This window comes from Scardinius erythrophthalmus (assembly GCF_964197995.2).
Source record: "Scardinius erythrophthalmus genome assembly, chromosome: 15".
Lineage (NCBI taxonomy): Eukaryota > Metazoa > Chordata > Actinopteri > Cypriniformes > Leuciscidae > Scardinius > Scardinius erythrophthalmus.
In genome coordinates, this window is record NC_138235.1 from 35,546,648 (window position 1) to 35,561,324 (window position 14,677).

Consider the following 14,677-nt stretch of genomic DNA (forward strand, 5'->3'; position numbering starts at 1 on the left):
GCCATATCTGGCTGGCAAAACGACGAACACATCTTCCTTTTTTTAAGAATGACTTAAGTGCCGTTCTTTGCTCTTTTCTCAAAGAAAAACTTAACTCCAAGTCCTCCAGAGTCGCGGCCAAAGCCGATTCGAAAGACCGTTGTTCTCCATCAGCAGCCGCCATTCTTTGTTTTCAAGTAGCAGCAGCCAGGTAACCGTCGCAACTCTGTCGTGTATGTTAAGCCCGCCCCCGCCTACTCTATACACAACGTGATTGGCCTGACCCAATCTGGGTTTTTGCAGCGAGAAGGTTTATTGAGAGTTGCTAGACTACCCTGGCTGCGAAATATATTTTGCTGCCGCTAGGGTGCGTCTAGATTTCTAGGCTAGCTTTACACAGTAAGGAATTAAAATAATCACAAAATAAAAGCAAGGAAAATTAAAGTGCCCCTATTATGGATTTTTGAAAATGACCTTTCATGTAATGTGTAACAGCTCTAAGGCCTCGTTTACAAGTGAAATGTAACCCAATTCAGATTTTTTGCTCATATGTGACACAGATCGGATGTGTTCTATGACAGTGTAAACAGGAAAAAAAACACATGCATTCAGATATTTCGAGATCGGTTTCAGGCCTCATTCATATGTGGAAATAAATCAGATATAAATCAGATATGTGCCAATGCGACTGTCATGTAAACAGGCTGATCGGATTTTCTGAGGCATTAGGCTACTTCTCCGCGGTTTAATGACAAGAGCAACCCCGATGCGCGTCTGCAAAGGGACCAATGGCCTGTCGAAACGTTGTGTCGTCGTAGGAGAGGAATGTGGACAAACGTTGACACAACATATCAAAGGTTGGCTTGCTCATCCTAAAATTTCGGACCCACTGCTTCTCAGACTGAGCTGTCTGGCCAGTAGCACGTGGAAAGGAGGGATTTAGAAAGATTGATTCATCTGACGAGCCGTATAAGAATCTTTGAAAAATGTGGGGATGTGCAAATGTATATTATGAGAAAATTCAGTAGTAAATAGCATAATAGGGGCACTTTAAAACAGTTATAAAAACAATTTAAAAAGATGTACAATACAGTTATAAAATGAATTAAAAGAGTAAAAAGATAATACATAAATAAACTTCTCATCTGGCAAAACACCGGTGTATCATATTTTTCACAACTCCCAGTTTTACTCTGAGATTTTCCCATGGTGATTACACTGTGTCTGTGGTGTTCTTGCGGCACGCCTAAGAAATCAACGTATCCAAAAAAACAGATTTTTCCCTAAAATCGTACATGAGAAGCTCTAGGACTGACTCACGGGGTAACTTCGGGTTCACTGCCCCATCAGTCCGCACCCCAAAAGATTTGTCCGGAAGCTCTAGGAATGGAATCGATACAGTCCGCACCCCACAGAACCTCGAGTTTAATTACACGTCAAACTCACTACTTCACCACAGACAGAGGTCATCAGCATGGTTTCATCTCTCAATTTCCCCAATTAAGGCAAGGCAAGGCAAGGCAAGTTTATTTATATAGCACATTTCATACACAATGGCAATTCAAAGTGCTTTACATAGAAGAAATTAAAATAATAAAAAGAAATAAGAATAATTAAAACAGTTTAGAGGAAAAAATAAAAAAATAATAAAAAAAATAATAATACAGTACAGTACAGATAGTCGGACGAGCATTGGCACAGTGCTCATTCATTAAATGCATAGCTAAACAGATGTGTTTTGAGTCTGGATTTGAATGTGACTACAGTAGGAGCACATCTGATCTCCTCTGGAAGCTGGTTCCAGCTGCGGCTGGCATAATAGCTAAAAGCGGACTCGCCATGCTTAGAGTGAACCCTTGGTATTTCTAGCTGATATGATCCTAGTGATCTGAGTGATCTGTTGGGTTTTTATTCAGTGAGCATATCTGCAATGTATTGAGGTCCTAGGCCATTGAATGATTTATATACCAGTAATAATACTTTAAAATCAATCCTAAATTTAACTGGGAGCCAGTGTAAAGACCTGAGGACTGGTGTGATATGTTCATATTTTCTGGTTCTGCTCAGAATCCTGGCGGCAGCGTTCTGTATGAGCTGCAACTGTCTTATGGTCTTTTTGGGAAGGCCAGTGAGGAGTCCATTACAATAATCCACCCTGCTGGTGATGAAAGCATGCACAAGTTTCTCTAAGTCTTGTTTGGAAACAAAGCATCTAATTCTTGCAATATTTTTCAGATGATAGTATGCTGATTTAGTTATTGCTTTGACATGACTACTGAAACTAAGGTCTGACTCTAGTGTCACACCAAGATTCCTGACTTGATTTTTAGTTGTTTGACCCCTAGAGTGAAGGTATGCGTTCACCTTGAGAACTTCATCTTTGTTTCCAAACGCAATGACTTCAGTTTTGTCTATGTTTAACTGAAGAAAGTTCTGACACATCCAACTGTTGACTTCATCAATGCATTGGCACAGGGAGTCAATGGGGCTGTAATCGTTAGGCGATATGGCTAAGTAGAGCTGTGTGTCGTCTGCATAGCTGTGGTAAGCAATTTGGTTCTTTCTCATTATTTGGCTCATTGGGAGCATATACAGGTTGAACAGGAGTGGCGCAAGAATTGAGCCTTGAGGGACTCCGCATGTCATGGATGTCCACTCAGACTTATGATCTCCTATACTCACATAATAACCTCTCCCATCTAAGTATGACCTGAACCATTTTAGGACTATCCCAGAAAGCCCCACCCAGTTTTCCAGCCTGTCAAGAAGTATGTTATGATCGACAGTGTCAAATGCAGCACTGAGGTCGAGTAATAGCACTGATATTTTGCCTGAATCAGTATTTAAGCGAATATCGTTTATTATCTTTATGAGCGCTGTCTCTGTGCTGTGGTGCGGTCGGAAACCAGATTGAAAATAGTCAAAGTATCCATTCGAGCATAAGAATTTGTTCAGCTGATTGAAGACAACTTTTTCAATGATCTTGCCTATGAAAGGAAGATTTGAGATCGGCCTATAGTTGCTTAATATGGTCTTATTCTGATTGCTCTTTTTCAGGAGGGGCTTGACAACAGCAGTTTTCAGGGAGTTTGGAAAACTCCCAGAGAGAAGTGAGGCATTTACCACTTCTAGGAGATCTGCTTCTAAACTGTTAAACACACTTTTGAAAAAAGATGTGGGAAGTGTGTCAAGAGCGCAGGTTGATGTTTTAAGGTGCTGTACGGTTTCTTCCAAAATTTTGCCATCAATTTCTTTGAAGTCAGACATAGTAACTACTTTCTCAGGCGGTTTGATCTGTCTGACCCCAGGGCAACTCAAGGATGTGCTGATCACCTTTCTGATATTATTGATTTTCTCAGAGAAGAAAGAAGCAAACTCACTGCACTTGTTGTCTGAGAGCATTTCACTGGGAATCTGGCTTGGGGGGTTTGTCAGTCTCTCTACAGTAGCAAAAAGAGTGTGTGTGTTGTTTAAATTACTGTTTATAATATTTGAGAAGAAAGTCTGTCTAGCTTTGCCTAGTTCCATATTAAAAGCATGGATGCTGTCTTTGTAGATGTTATAATGGACTACAAAGTTTTGTCTTCCGCCACATGCGCTCTACTCTTCTGCATTGTCTTTTCATATTTTGCACTGCTGTTGAGTTTCTCCAAGGTGCTTTTTGTCTGTCATTCTTCTTCCTGACTTTGACAGGAGCAATATCATCAATTACACTTTTAACTTTTGAGTTAAAAGAATCAAGGAGAAAATCAACAGAGTCAGCAGATATGCTTGGTGTTAAGGATATAGCCTTCATAAATAGTACACTGGTGTTCTCATTTAAGCATCTCTTCTTGACAGACAGAGATTTAGCTTCAATGGCAGGAGAGATCAATATATCAAAGAAAATACAGAAATGATCAGACAGTGCTACATCCTTAATAACAATCGATGAAATGTTTAGACCCTTACTGATAAGTAAATCTAGAGTGTGTCCACGATTGTGTGTGGGTCCATGTACATGCTGAGTCAGATCAAAAGTTTTTAAAACACTTTTGATTTCTTTATAACAGTGCAGTGCTCGCTAAAGGAGCACCAGCATCATCTGATACAAGTGAGTTAATTACAGGTCATTTTACTACTTATGAAACTTTTATCCAAAGATCTTCTCGAGAAGTTAACTCGACAGTTTAGCTACACACTTAGTAAGTCTGTGAGGGTAGTTTATGAATCAAAATAGTTCCATGATTACCTTTTTGTAAAATGACATTTCAATCTACATGTAGCCTAGATTGAAATCCCTTTCAAAAAGGTAACCATCTTTACGTTAATATCCCAGACCAACTTTTATTACAAAATTGCAATTATGCTGTTGTTGTGTATGTTATACTGTACATTTAATGTTGGACAATAGTAACCATATCCATCCATCAATCAGAACCAAGCACTGACCTGATGAAGCTGAAGAAAGCACTTCGGGATCTGATGGTCCAATATCCTGCAGGCATCACTTTGAGTAAAGCGCGCAGGTCCTGCCCGCTCCTCCTGGACTCAGTGGTGCTGAACGGCTACGCGTCTGTCCGCCAGCTCTTGGCATCTATGCCTGATGTGGTGACACTACAGGGATTAGGTGTCCAAACATTCCTTCTCCCTGTAGATACTAAACCACAGCACAGGACAAGTCTAGGCTCTGGAGGGGAAGCCAGTGTTTACGGCTAAGTTATCCCTCAATACTCTGCTGTCTAAAAACAGGACATTTGACCAGATGACCAAAGCAGCCGCTACACATTTTCCTTCACTAAACTGTGACCTCTGCAACCTGGCCTGGATGACCACAGACAATAGCAGTAAAAAGGATACATGGATTTGTTTTTACCTTTTTTTTTTATTTTTTATTTTTTTTTTTGACTAGATGAAGAATTTTACTCTAAAATATATTATAGAAATCACTGTGTTTACATCTTTGAAGACCACAAAAGCACTTAATTCTTGTATGTGGTCACGCACAAATGAGGAAATATGTGCAAAATTCAGGAAGTTGTATGAACTGATTAGGCAACTCATGGGTTGTTTTCCTTAGTCTTAAGAGTATGAGATTTATATGATTGATTATAACTTTATATACTAATATTTACACATTTTAAATCTTAAAATGTTTTAGAAGAAATGTTCACAAGAATTAATTTTTTTATAAGATTTATTTTATTACATTTCCATACAATACAATACATGCATCCTGCTAAAATGACACTGTAGGTTTGATAAAATATTGTCAAAAAGGATCTGCATTAAATGAAAACTTTGATTTTAAAGCATTTGTGATTTTTCTCCACTCATATGAATAGATTTTTGGGGGCATATAGATATAGTACCATGACGTACATGATGCATGAACTCAGCCAGTTTCAAACATACACACTAACAGGGTGTGTTACAGCTCCACGTGAATACATCTAGTTTAGACCTGTCCAGGCTTGTCTGTAGTAATATAAGCTATCACATGAGAGATTACATCATGAGAGAAACAAAGCTTTACAGTAGTATTACAACACTGCAGTAATTTATTGTGATATTCAGGGATTACACTTTACAACAAATAGTATAGCATCCATAACTATTAATCTAGAATATAATTCCTTAGCTAAAATATTAACATCAAGTCTTAAAGCTGTCTAAACCAGCTACGGAAGCTTTGGAAACTCCATTAATGCAGGAAAGGTAACTGATGGTCAATCTTAGGAACTTCGGCTGTGGCAGATGATGTTGTATGGCTTAGGAGAGCGGACCACACTAACAATCCCATTCATGTCTGGCTGCGGCTCACCAGGTGGCCAGGAGAAACGAATCCTCTGTAAGAGAGAAGTGACGAAGAGGAAGAGCTCCATCTTAGCTAGAGTCTCCCCGAGACATACCCTCGGACCTGATAAATAGAGATAAAACACAATGGGTTTTAACCTAGTTGGCTTTGCTCTTGGGTCTACTGGTATCGTAGTCACAGGTGACTCACCCAAGGAGAAAGGGAGGAAAGACTCTGGTTTGAAGAATTGTCCATTATCATCTAAGAAATTCTCTGGGTTAAAAGTGTCTGGATACTTCCAGTGCTCCTTATCAGTTAAAATTGCTGTTAAGTTAGTCAGTATCTCGGTGCCCTAGAAAGATCATGTTTGTTAGTGGAACAATTTCAATCAAGAAAAACATTGCATCTGGGCTCCATTCATTACCTTGGGAATGTCGTATCCTCTTAGTTTTGCAGGCTGAGTTGCTTCATGAATCAAGCCAGATGGTACAACATTGCCAAAGCGTTGAAACTCATGAACAGTGGCATAGGTGTACGGCAGTTTGTCACGGTCATCCATGCTGGGAGAGCGGTCGTAACCCAACACCCGAACAATCTCCTCATGACATCGCTCTGTAACATCATTAATGTTCATGTGTGTACATTTCTCAGTGTTAAAACACAACAAGAAAGCAACTGGAAGGTTGACTTAATGAAACACTGTGGTGCTTTAAAAGCTTACTCTAACTCAAACAATGGTGTGTTTGGGATGGGGCTACCTGTGTGCTACAAGGAAAATCTGTATAAACGTAGATGCGTTTACAAATTATGCAGTATTTTTTCCAATTCAGCATTTCCATTTGGCTACTTAAAGTGCAAAACTTGGACTCTAGAGCTTTGAGGCAAAATAAAAAAACAATATTAGAGAGCAAAACTCTTCATTGCGACAAAAAACCAACAGGGGAACCATGAACTTGCAACTGGTAAAATATACATTTTTGCATATGTATGCAAGAAGGTCTTGGTGCATCTCAAAACCAATCATGACATTCCAAGCCAAGTTTGAATATGCACAAATGAGATTTGAGAGCTGTGGAGGAGATTTTCAGTGAATAATGACTAAAATTTGATCTGTTTCTTAAGCAAAGCAATTGACTAATTGACAAAGCAATTGGCACGCCTAATTCCTGATTAACTTCCTGTTGATCTGCACATGCGTCGCGTCTGAACGCATTGTTTGTGTTTGGAGCTGTATCGATTTGATTCATAATCCGTGATTTTTTTCTCTTTAAACTCACTTATAACGAACATTTTCTACTTTTCCTCACTGAGAAGCACTGCTGCTCAAACCGCATAGTTGCAACGCGGACTGTTGAGCAGATGCGTCTCAAGCCGATTTGTGACCCAACACCGGTTTTCACCTGTGGGTCAGGGCTGAGCGCGTCTTCTTTACACTCACTTACAAACGAACATTTTCTCGCCTATCGTGCGTCTACATTACACCCGTACCACTAAAAAGATGGATTATATCCAAGACTTCAGTCATAAATTAGTATTAATATTGATAGCATCACTGGTAGCGTCGTTGCTAACTTACTGTCCATCTGTTAAAATGGCGAATATATCAGATGTATGTTGTCTACCTTTTGGTGCAGGTGAGGACACATTCGAGCTGTACGCGGTGTTGTCTGAGCTGGAAGCTGTAGAGAAGCAGATCCGCGACCTTTTAGAGAGACAAGCCGAGCTGATAGACCAGCGTTTAGCTCTTGAATCAGCACGCGCCAATGCGTCGATTAGAGACCGGCGTTTAGCTCTTGAAACATCACGCGCCGATGCACACAAATCAGTGACTAACATTAGTAATCCGCTGACCCCGACCTCGTCTACTCCGTGCGTTTCTCAGCATTGGTCCCGAGCACCCAGGTCACGATCAGCCATGGTTTCGTTCACTCCGGCTCCGACACACCACCACGAAGCCTGGGTGGTTCCGCAGCGGAAGACACGAGCCAGGACCAGAGCAAGAATCTCTCCGCCCCTCCCGGTTTTCCAAATCTCCACCCAGAACCGCTTCTCCCCTCTTCGCGAAAAGGAACGCGATGCTGTCATCATCGGCGATTCCATCGTCCGGCACATCCACGCTACGTTAGGTAAAAGTAAGGTGCGCAGTCACTGCTTTCCTGGTGCTCGTGTTTTCGATGTTACTGCGCGAGTCCAGAGATCTTGAACGGTGACGAGCGTGTCGGAGCCGTCGTGTTGCAGGCGGGAGTGAACGATATCAGGCTGCGGCAGACGGAGGTTCTGAAGAAAGACTTCAGGAGCCTGATCGAGACGGTACGCAGCAAATCGCCTGAAATAACGATCATTTTGTCTGGACCGCTTCCCACGTACCGACAAGGGCATGAAAAGTTCAGTAGATTATTCGCGCTAAATGAATGGTTAATGTCATGGTGCAATGAGCAGAAACTGCTCTTTGTAAATAATTGGAATCTGTTTTGGGAGCGTCCTAGGGTCTTCCGCGCTGATGGCTTGCACCCAAGTAGAATCGGAGCAGATCTTCTGTCTGATAACATCTCCAAGATGTTAAATACCGTTTGACTGGTAACCAAAAGTCAAAATTACAGTCTCTGCTGCACCAACTTTATTGATATTCAATATGTGTAGAACATTGCATAGAAACTGTGTCTATTCCTCGTTTAGTGAGATCAAATAATAAATCTACTGCAGGATCTAGAAAAAATCAAATTGTTATTAAAACAGAAAATCTCGCTATTAGTGAACAAAAACAATTTCTAAAGCTAGGTCTTCTAAACATTAGATCACTCACACCTAAGGCAGTTATCGTAAATGAAATAGTCACAGATAATAGCATCGATGTACTGTACTTTGCCTTACTGAAACATTCCTTTGGGGTCAAGCAAAATGTCACTGGTCCGTATTTTTAATCTTACAGTTCAAACTACAATCCGGCCTCTAGTTCATAAACGCCAGAGGAGAACTGGCCCCCGACTGAGCCTGGGTTCTCCCAAGGTTTTATTTTTTCTCCATTAGGTCACCTGATGGAGTTTCAGGTCACCATTGGTTTACTTGACGGAGTTTTTCGGTTCCTTGCCACTGTTGCCTTTGGCTTGCTCAGTTGGGGATATTTTGGGGATATTTAATTTAATTTTATCAATCAATAAATTCCACTAGAAACAAACCTTGTTGTATTATTTTAATTTAATGCTGTGAAGCTGCTTTGATACAATCTGTATTGTGAAAAGCACTATACAAATATACTTGACTTGACTTTGATAGAAGACAGAATTAAAATGCAGAAAACCCTTAAAATGCATGCAAAAGAACAGAACAGAACACTTATCACCTTTATATCTCCATTTATGTACTTAGCAGATGCTTCTATCCAAAGCGAATTACAGAGCATGCAAGATATACATTTATCAGTTCATGCATTCCCATTAACATGCAGTGTTAATCCTAAGTACCTTGTACATCTGGGTTTTGTGTCAAGTAGATGATCCCCCATCTGATGGTGGTCGATGTGGTGTCGGTTCCAGCAATGAACAAATCAGCTACTGACATAATCATGTTCTCCTCGTGAAACGTGGAGTCCTCGTTGGACTTTTGCTGCTCCAAGGAAAACAGAAAGCGTTTCAATTGATCCATGCATATCTAGTTATTAGGCAGCCTACCGTGATTTCACATTGTAGGATATTGTTGGTCCTGGAACAAAATTCCTATAAGGGTTAGAAATGGAATTGGGGCTTGAAGAATCTTCAAATTTAAGGGGTAGTTTGTAACAAAAGATGTTCATCCAAGAACATGTGTTACTTGGCAAAATCGCTGCCACCTTTCCAAATAGTAAATACCATCAAAGAGTGGATTAAACAGTTTCTAGAATGGTTGGTTGTGATGATCTCACCTTCTCAATCTCCAGCAGGTAGGCATCAATGAAGTCTCGTGGACTGTCTGGATCCAGAGTTTCTCTGTGTGCTTTGACTGATTCCCTGAAGAAACCCTTCAACTCTTCGCCGTTCTGATAGATTTTCTGGTGTGGCCCTGGGAAATGTTTGATGATGGGAAGCAAGTTAAACACCTGGAAAAGAAAAAGGCTACATATAACTATGCAGCATTAACAGCAGAAGTTTAGTTTCAACCTGCTCCAAAACACCTGCCTAGAAGTTTCTTCCAATTCTGAAGACATTTTCTGCATCCTAAATCACATACTCTCAGAGTATATACTTCTTTTGAGTAAATACTTTCTGAGCATTTAAACAAGTACTCTCCAGTCGCCTTTTGGGATAGTAAAGTGTCTATTGGATGCACCCTTCAAAATCTAGCTGGAAATAGTACATCATCCAGGTACTTTTTGTTCTATGAATACTGTGAATTTGACACTGGTTTTCACCTATATAGTGGGAAGTATGCAATTTTGGATGCAGCCCTTCATAAGCTTTGTGAGTTTAAGAAGTGTTTTGAGCTAAACTCTTGTAGGGCTGAGCAAATATGGGCAGAACTCTTTACTACTCTAGTACTTCATAAATCCTTTTAAAGGTATACATGTGAATTAAACGTGGCACAATGGCCTTCATCATCACAGTATGCTAATGCCTATCTAGTGCAAGGGGATTTCATCAATATGCTGATGGAGGACTGTTGGGACACTCCAGGCACAGGAAGGTTCTTTCAGGAGAGACAGAGTCGTTTGCACCTCAATGACACATCTGTACCATTTGCTTCACAGGACATGTGCTTTCAACTACATACTGTTTATTTAAAAGTGTGTTCTAATATGTAACTATGCCATGTTTGGTCTCATCTGACAGCTTATAAACTGAAATGAACGGTGGTGAACTTAATAGAGATATTAAAGTATCCTAATATACAATATAGGTACTATTGCTTAAACATACATTGAGGCGATTGTTAATGTTCTTCTCACCCTCTTAATCACCACCCATTTGCCTCATCTTTTGGTTTCCTGTCCTGTTTTGGTGTTGGTATTCCACTCATGTTTAACAATGCTTTGCTTAGGGTATAAGATGGAAAGGCAACTGCTGATCTAGGAGAAAGGCTTTAACCCCGCCACTCCCGCACACTGGTGCGTAACCTCATACTATGAGAAAGGCTTTTACGGCCTCTTCTGCACAACAGTGCATTATTTGTTACAACTAAGTTTTCTATACAATATGTTGTTTCATTCTACTGTCTGTATATTTAAACATGTAACTTAATAAATAACTTTGCATGCTTTAAAGGCTTTGATAATCTTTTCTTTTATCACTGATGATGTTGAAGTTAAAGTGATTATCTTTCGTTATGTTCCGGTTAAATCCTATGTTTTCCTATCAGTTCTAAGAAAGACCTTCACCTTCAAAAAAATAACAGGTTAAATAATAACAACAACTTTAATGGAGTCAGATTCATTATATTGGAGTCAGATAAATATTTGAATTATACACGTCATCCTTCAACAGCCTTTTGTTCCGATTATTGGTTCAAAATAGCAGCGTAAGCTTCCAGCCTTACGAAGGTGGACCTCCAGGATCTGGATTGGACTCTGGTCAAGTAGTTCCCTTTGTTGATGGTTTTAACAAGAAAATACTCAAAATTGGAGACAACCTTGATGTAGGTAGTGCTGGTGATGAAAATGACAGCCATTTACACCAAAAAAGCAACAGGAGCACTTACTTTCAGAAAGCTGAGGTTCTAATGCCACACAAATGTGACACAAAAATTATTGCTAAAAATTAACAATGCAATGTGTCGACAACCTATGGGAATGCAGACAGTAGAGCAAGATCCGGATGGATACTTGGACAGTTAAGCAAAAAACAATTTTAACACTTGCTCATACCTGCCCAACAAGTGACCCAGTATGATAGCTGTTCTCCTTCAGGATTTTCAGAAGGTATGCGAAGCGCTTGTTATCGTAGTCAAACCGATCCCCAAAGACGATGGAACAGATAATGTTAGAAACAGCATTCTGTATTGGATGTTGGGGGTTGAAAGGCTTGCCTTCAACAAAGAAAATCTTGTATTAGTTTTTGGCAAGGAGTATTTTAATAGTATAAAGAGAAACTCCACATGTTGAAATTATAGCTGGCTTGCTGAATAACACATTTGGTTTAATGGCATATGAAGCTAACCTGAATACTAAGGCACAATGGGACTATGGACTTGAAAGGTTTTCATTAAGAATTCATGTCTACATACTTGCGTAAAAGAGCATGTTTAAAGTTTGTTTAGAACTTGACTCAAGTACGGGGTGGGACATGACAGAGTACAGCACCTCTAAACATTGAAAACATTCACAGATTAAAATCCTCAATAACCTTCTGATTTGAGCATTTCAGAAAGCAGGTAACTGCTTTCCTCGGCCACGCGTTCCACCACAGATTTCTTTCCCAGGCCAAAGTTTCTGAGCATGTGCAGAGCAAACCGTCTCTGCTGCCTCCAGGTGTGACCAAATGTGACCATTATTATACCTCATGGAAAGAGAACAGACCTTCAGAGTTACGAGGAAATACACAGACAAGTTGAACAAAGAAAGACAGACAACTTAAACAGATGCATAGGTCTACCAGCCCCAAACATCTTGACATGCTACACGCACAGGAGAGTGTCAAAGCACAGACTACTTTGTGCTTATCATCACTACATTGGTTACCTATAAAGTTCCGTATTAATTACAAGGTATTGCTACTGACTTATAAAGCCCTAAACGGCTTAGCTCCAGTTTATTTAACGGATCTTCTATCGCCCTATAATCCATCGCGCTCTTTAAGATCACTAAATTCGAGGCTTTTGGTCATACCTAGGATATCCAGATCAACCAAAGGAGGGAGATCATTTTCACATTTAGCTCCAAAACTCTGGAATAGCTTTTCTGATACTGTTCGTTGCTCAGACTCGCTCTCCCAGTTTAAAACTAAATTAAAGACGCATCTCTTCAGTCAGGCATTTATATAATATTTTTAATCTTACAGTTAAATCCGGTCTCTAGTTCATAAACGCCAGAGGAGAACTGGCCCCCGACTGAGCCTGGGTTCTCCCAAAGTTTTTTTTTATGCATTAGGTCACCTGATGGAGTTTTAGGACATCATTAGGTCACTTGATGGAGTTTTTCGGTTCCTTGCCAATGTTGCCTTTGGCTTGCTCAGTTGGGGATACTTAATTTAATTAATCAATCAACAATACTATTGATCAGCATTACCAAACGTGGACGTTTTACACTAAAAACAAACACTGATGTACTATTTTATTTAATACTGTGAAGCTGCTTTGATACAATCTGTATTGTGAAAAGCGCTATATAAATAAAGTTGACTTGACCTGGCAGACAAACGAGCGGGTGTATCGACGACAACGGTAAGTTACCAGGGATGTCTGCCAATACCCATAAAAGGCCAGAGTAAAACATTTAATATTCCCTTTGCCCTTCAGCATGTAAATGTTGCCCCTTTTTGTGCTTTGTAGATCAGCAATGCCATCCAAGAAGAAGAAAGAGGACATTCAAAGCTTTGTCATAAAGCAGAGGGTAAGTAGGCAAAATAACTAGCCACACAAACTAGCAGTGGTAGTGACCAGGCTTTCAAATGCAGATTCTACTGTGAAAAATAGTATTAACTGGTGATAGTATATGTTACCCAGGATATTGTTCCAGCTAAAGATGTCCCCACCAAAGCTGAGACCAAACCTATGCCCTTGGTCTTGAGAGGTTTCAAATATCAACTTCACTGGCTGGTTGCTCCACTGATCAAGACTAGCTTCAGAAGACTATAAAAAACATGTAAGAAACTTTTAGCTTCATTTTCCAGCAGGGCTAGTTATGGCAACTATGAAAAATTATTTCCCTTTTTCCATTTCATCAAAACTTGGATGTACAGTGCTAGTACCCTACAATTAATACAATGTATTACTGACCATATCCATTACTGATCCAGTTTGGAAGTGGTACAGGTGGCCTTCCTGAAAAAGATGAAGCATTTTGGACCAGGGCTTCTCTCGTGACCTGGATTGTATTGAGGAGTATCGCTGGCTTCCTCCCGAGATACAAAGTGGTCATCTCTCCATACTGAGGCATCTACTCAGAGAAGATTTCACAGCACTTCAACACAACTTAAGTGGTTTAGACATCATCTCACTTGCGAGCGAAGTCAACATAGCTCAAGCACAAGGAGAACATAAGATACCTCTGCACAAAAACAAAGCCTCTGTACAATAAGCTCAAAGCAATGACTCACTGATCTCAGAAACTCCATTGGGTTCCTCAGAAAATATGGTATGGTACCCACAAAAGGTAGAGGTCTGGGACCGGGAGGAGTTTGACCTCTGTAGGAATTAATCCTGATAATCTCGAACAGAACCAGAAAGATCAAGCCCAGAAACAGAGCCAGGCCAACAGAGGCCAGGTTTAACGTCATGAGAGTCGCCCACATGATTGCTTTCAAGACAAACACAAGAGCAGTGGACGACTGTGGGCTTTATAAACAGAGCGGAAGAGGGAGGAGACAGTGAGAGAGTAAGTTTGACATGCCAGCTCATGCTTGCGAAATAGTTATATTAGTTATTACTATTAATGCTGCAAGGTTCTAAACAATCAAGGTATGAAGATGATTATACTTCTGCAAAACACAAATGTTCCCTTTATAAACATACTAGCTAGATCTAAGGGAAGAAGTTAATTCACTGCAAAGTGGGGCAAGTTTAGTAAATAACTGACTAGCTCAAAGCATGCCAACATGCCAGTGGAAATGGGCAAGTCCACACCCTAATCTCTTCTTTGTTACTGATTAGGCAAAAGGTCAGGAAAAAAGGTGTGTAACGGTGACAGTAAAATTATAGCAAGGTTTTCAGGTCAGATTGTTGCATAGTCATGCAATATCATTTTATACATTTTGAAGCATTAAAAAAATGTACTAAAAAATATATAGAAAATAAAAG

The 14,677-nt window shown here is 40.0% G+C and overlaps 1 protein-coding gene across 1 annotated transcript; it reads right to left on the bottom strand.

Moving 5' to 3' along the window:
- Nucleotides 1-5,693: 5,693 nt before the first annotated feature.
- Nucleotides 5,694-14,172, bottom strand: LOC308703228 (cytochrome P450 2B12-like; the record flags this gene model as incomplete). Its single annotated transcript, XM_081386549.1, has 9 exons — nt 5,694-5,878; nt 5,966-6,107; nt 6,180-6,367; nt 9,217-9,358; nt 9,654-9,827; nt 11,589-11,749; nt 12,067-12,219; nt 13,658-13,817; nt 13,978-14,172. The coding sequence occupies 9 exons, from the start codon at nt 14,170-14,172 to the stop codon at nt 5,694-5,696; spliced, it is 1,500 nt and encodes a 499-aa protein (XP_081242675.1).
- Between the last annotated feature and the right edge of the window lie 505 nt (nt 14,173-14,677).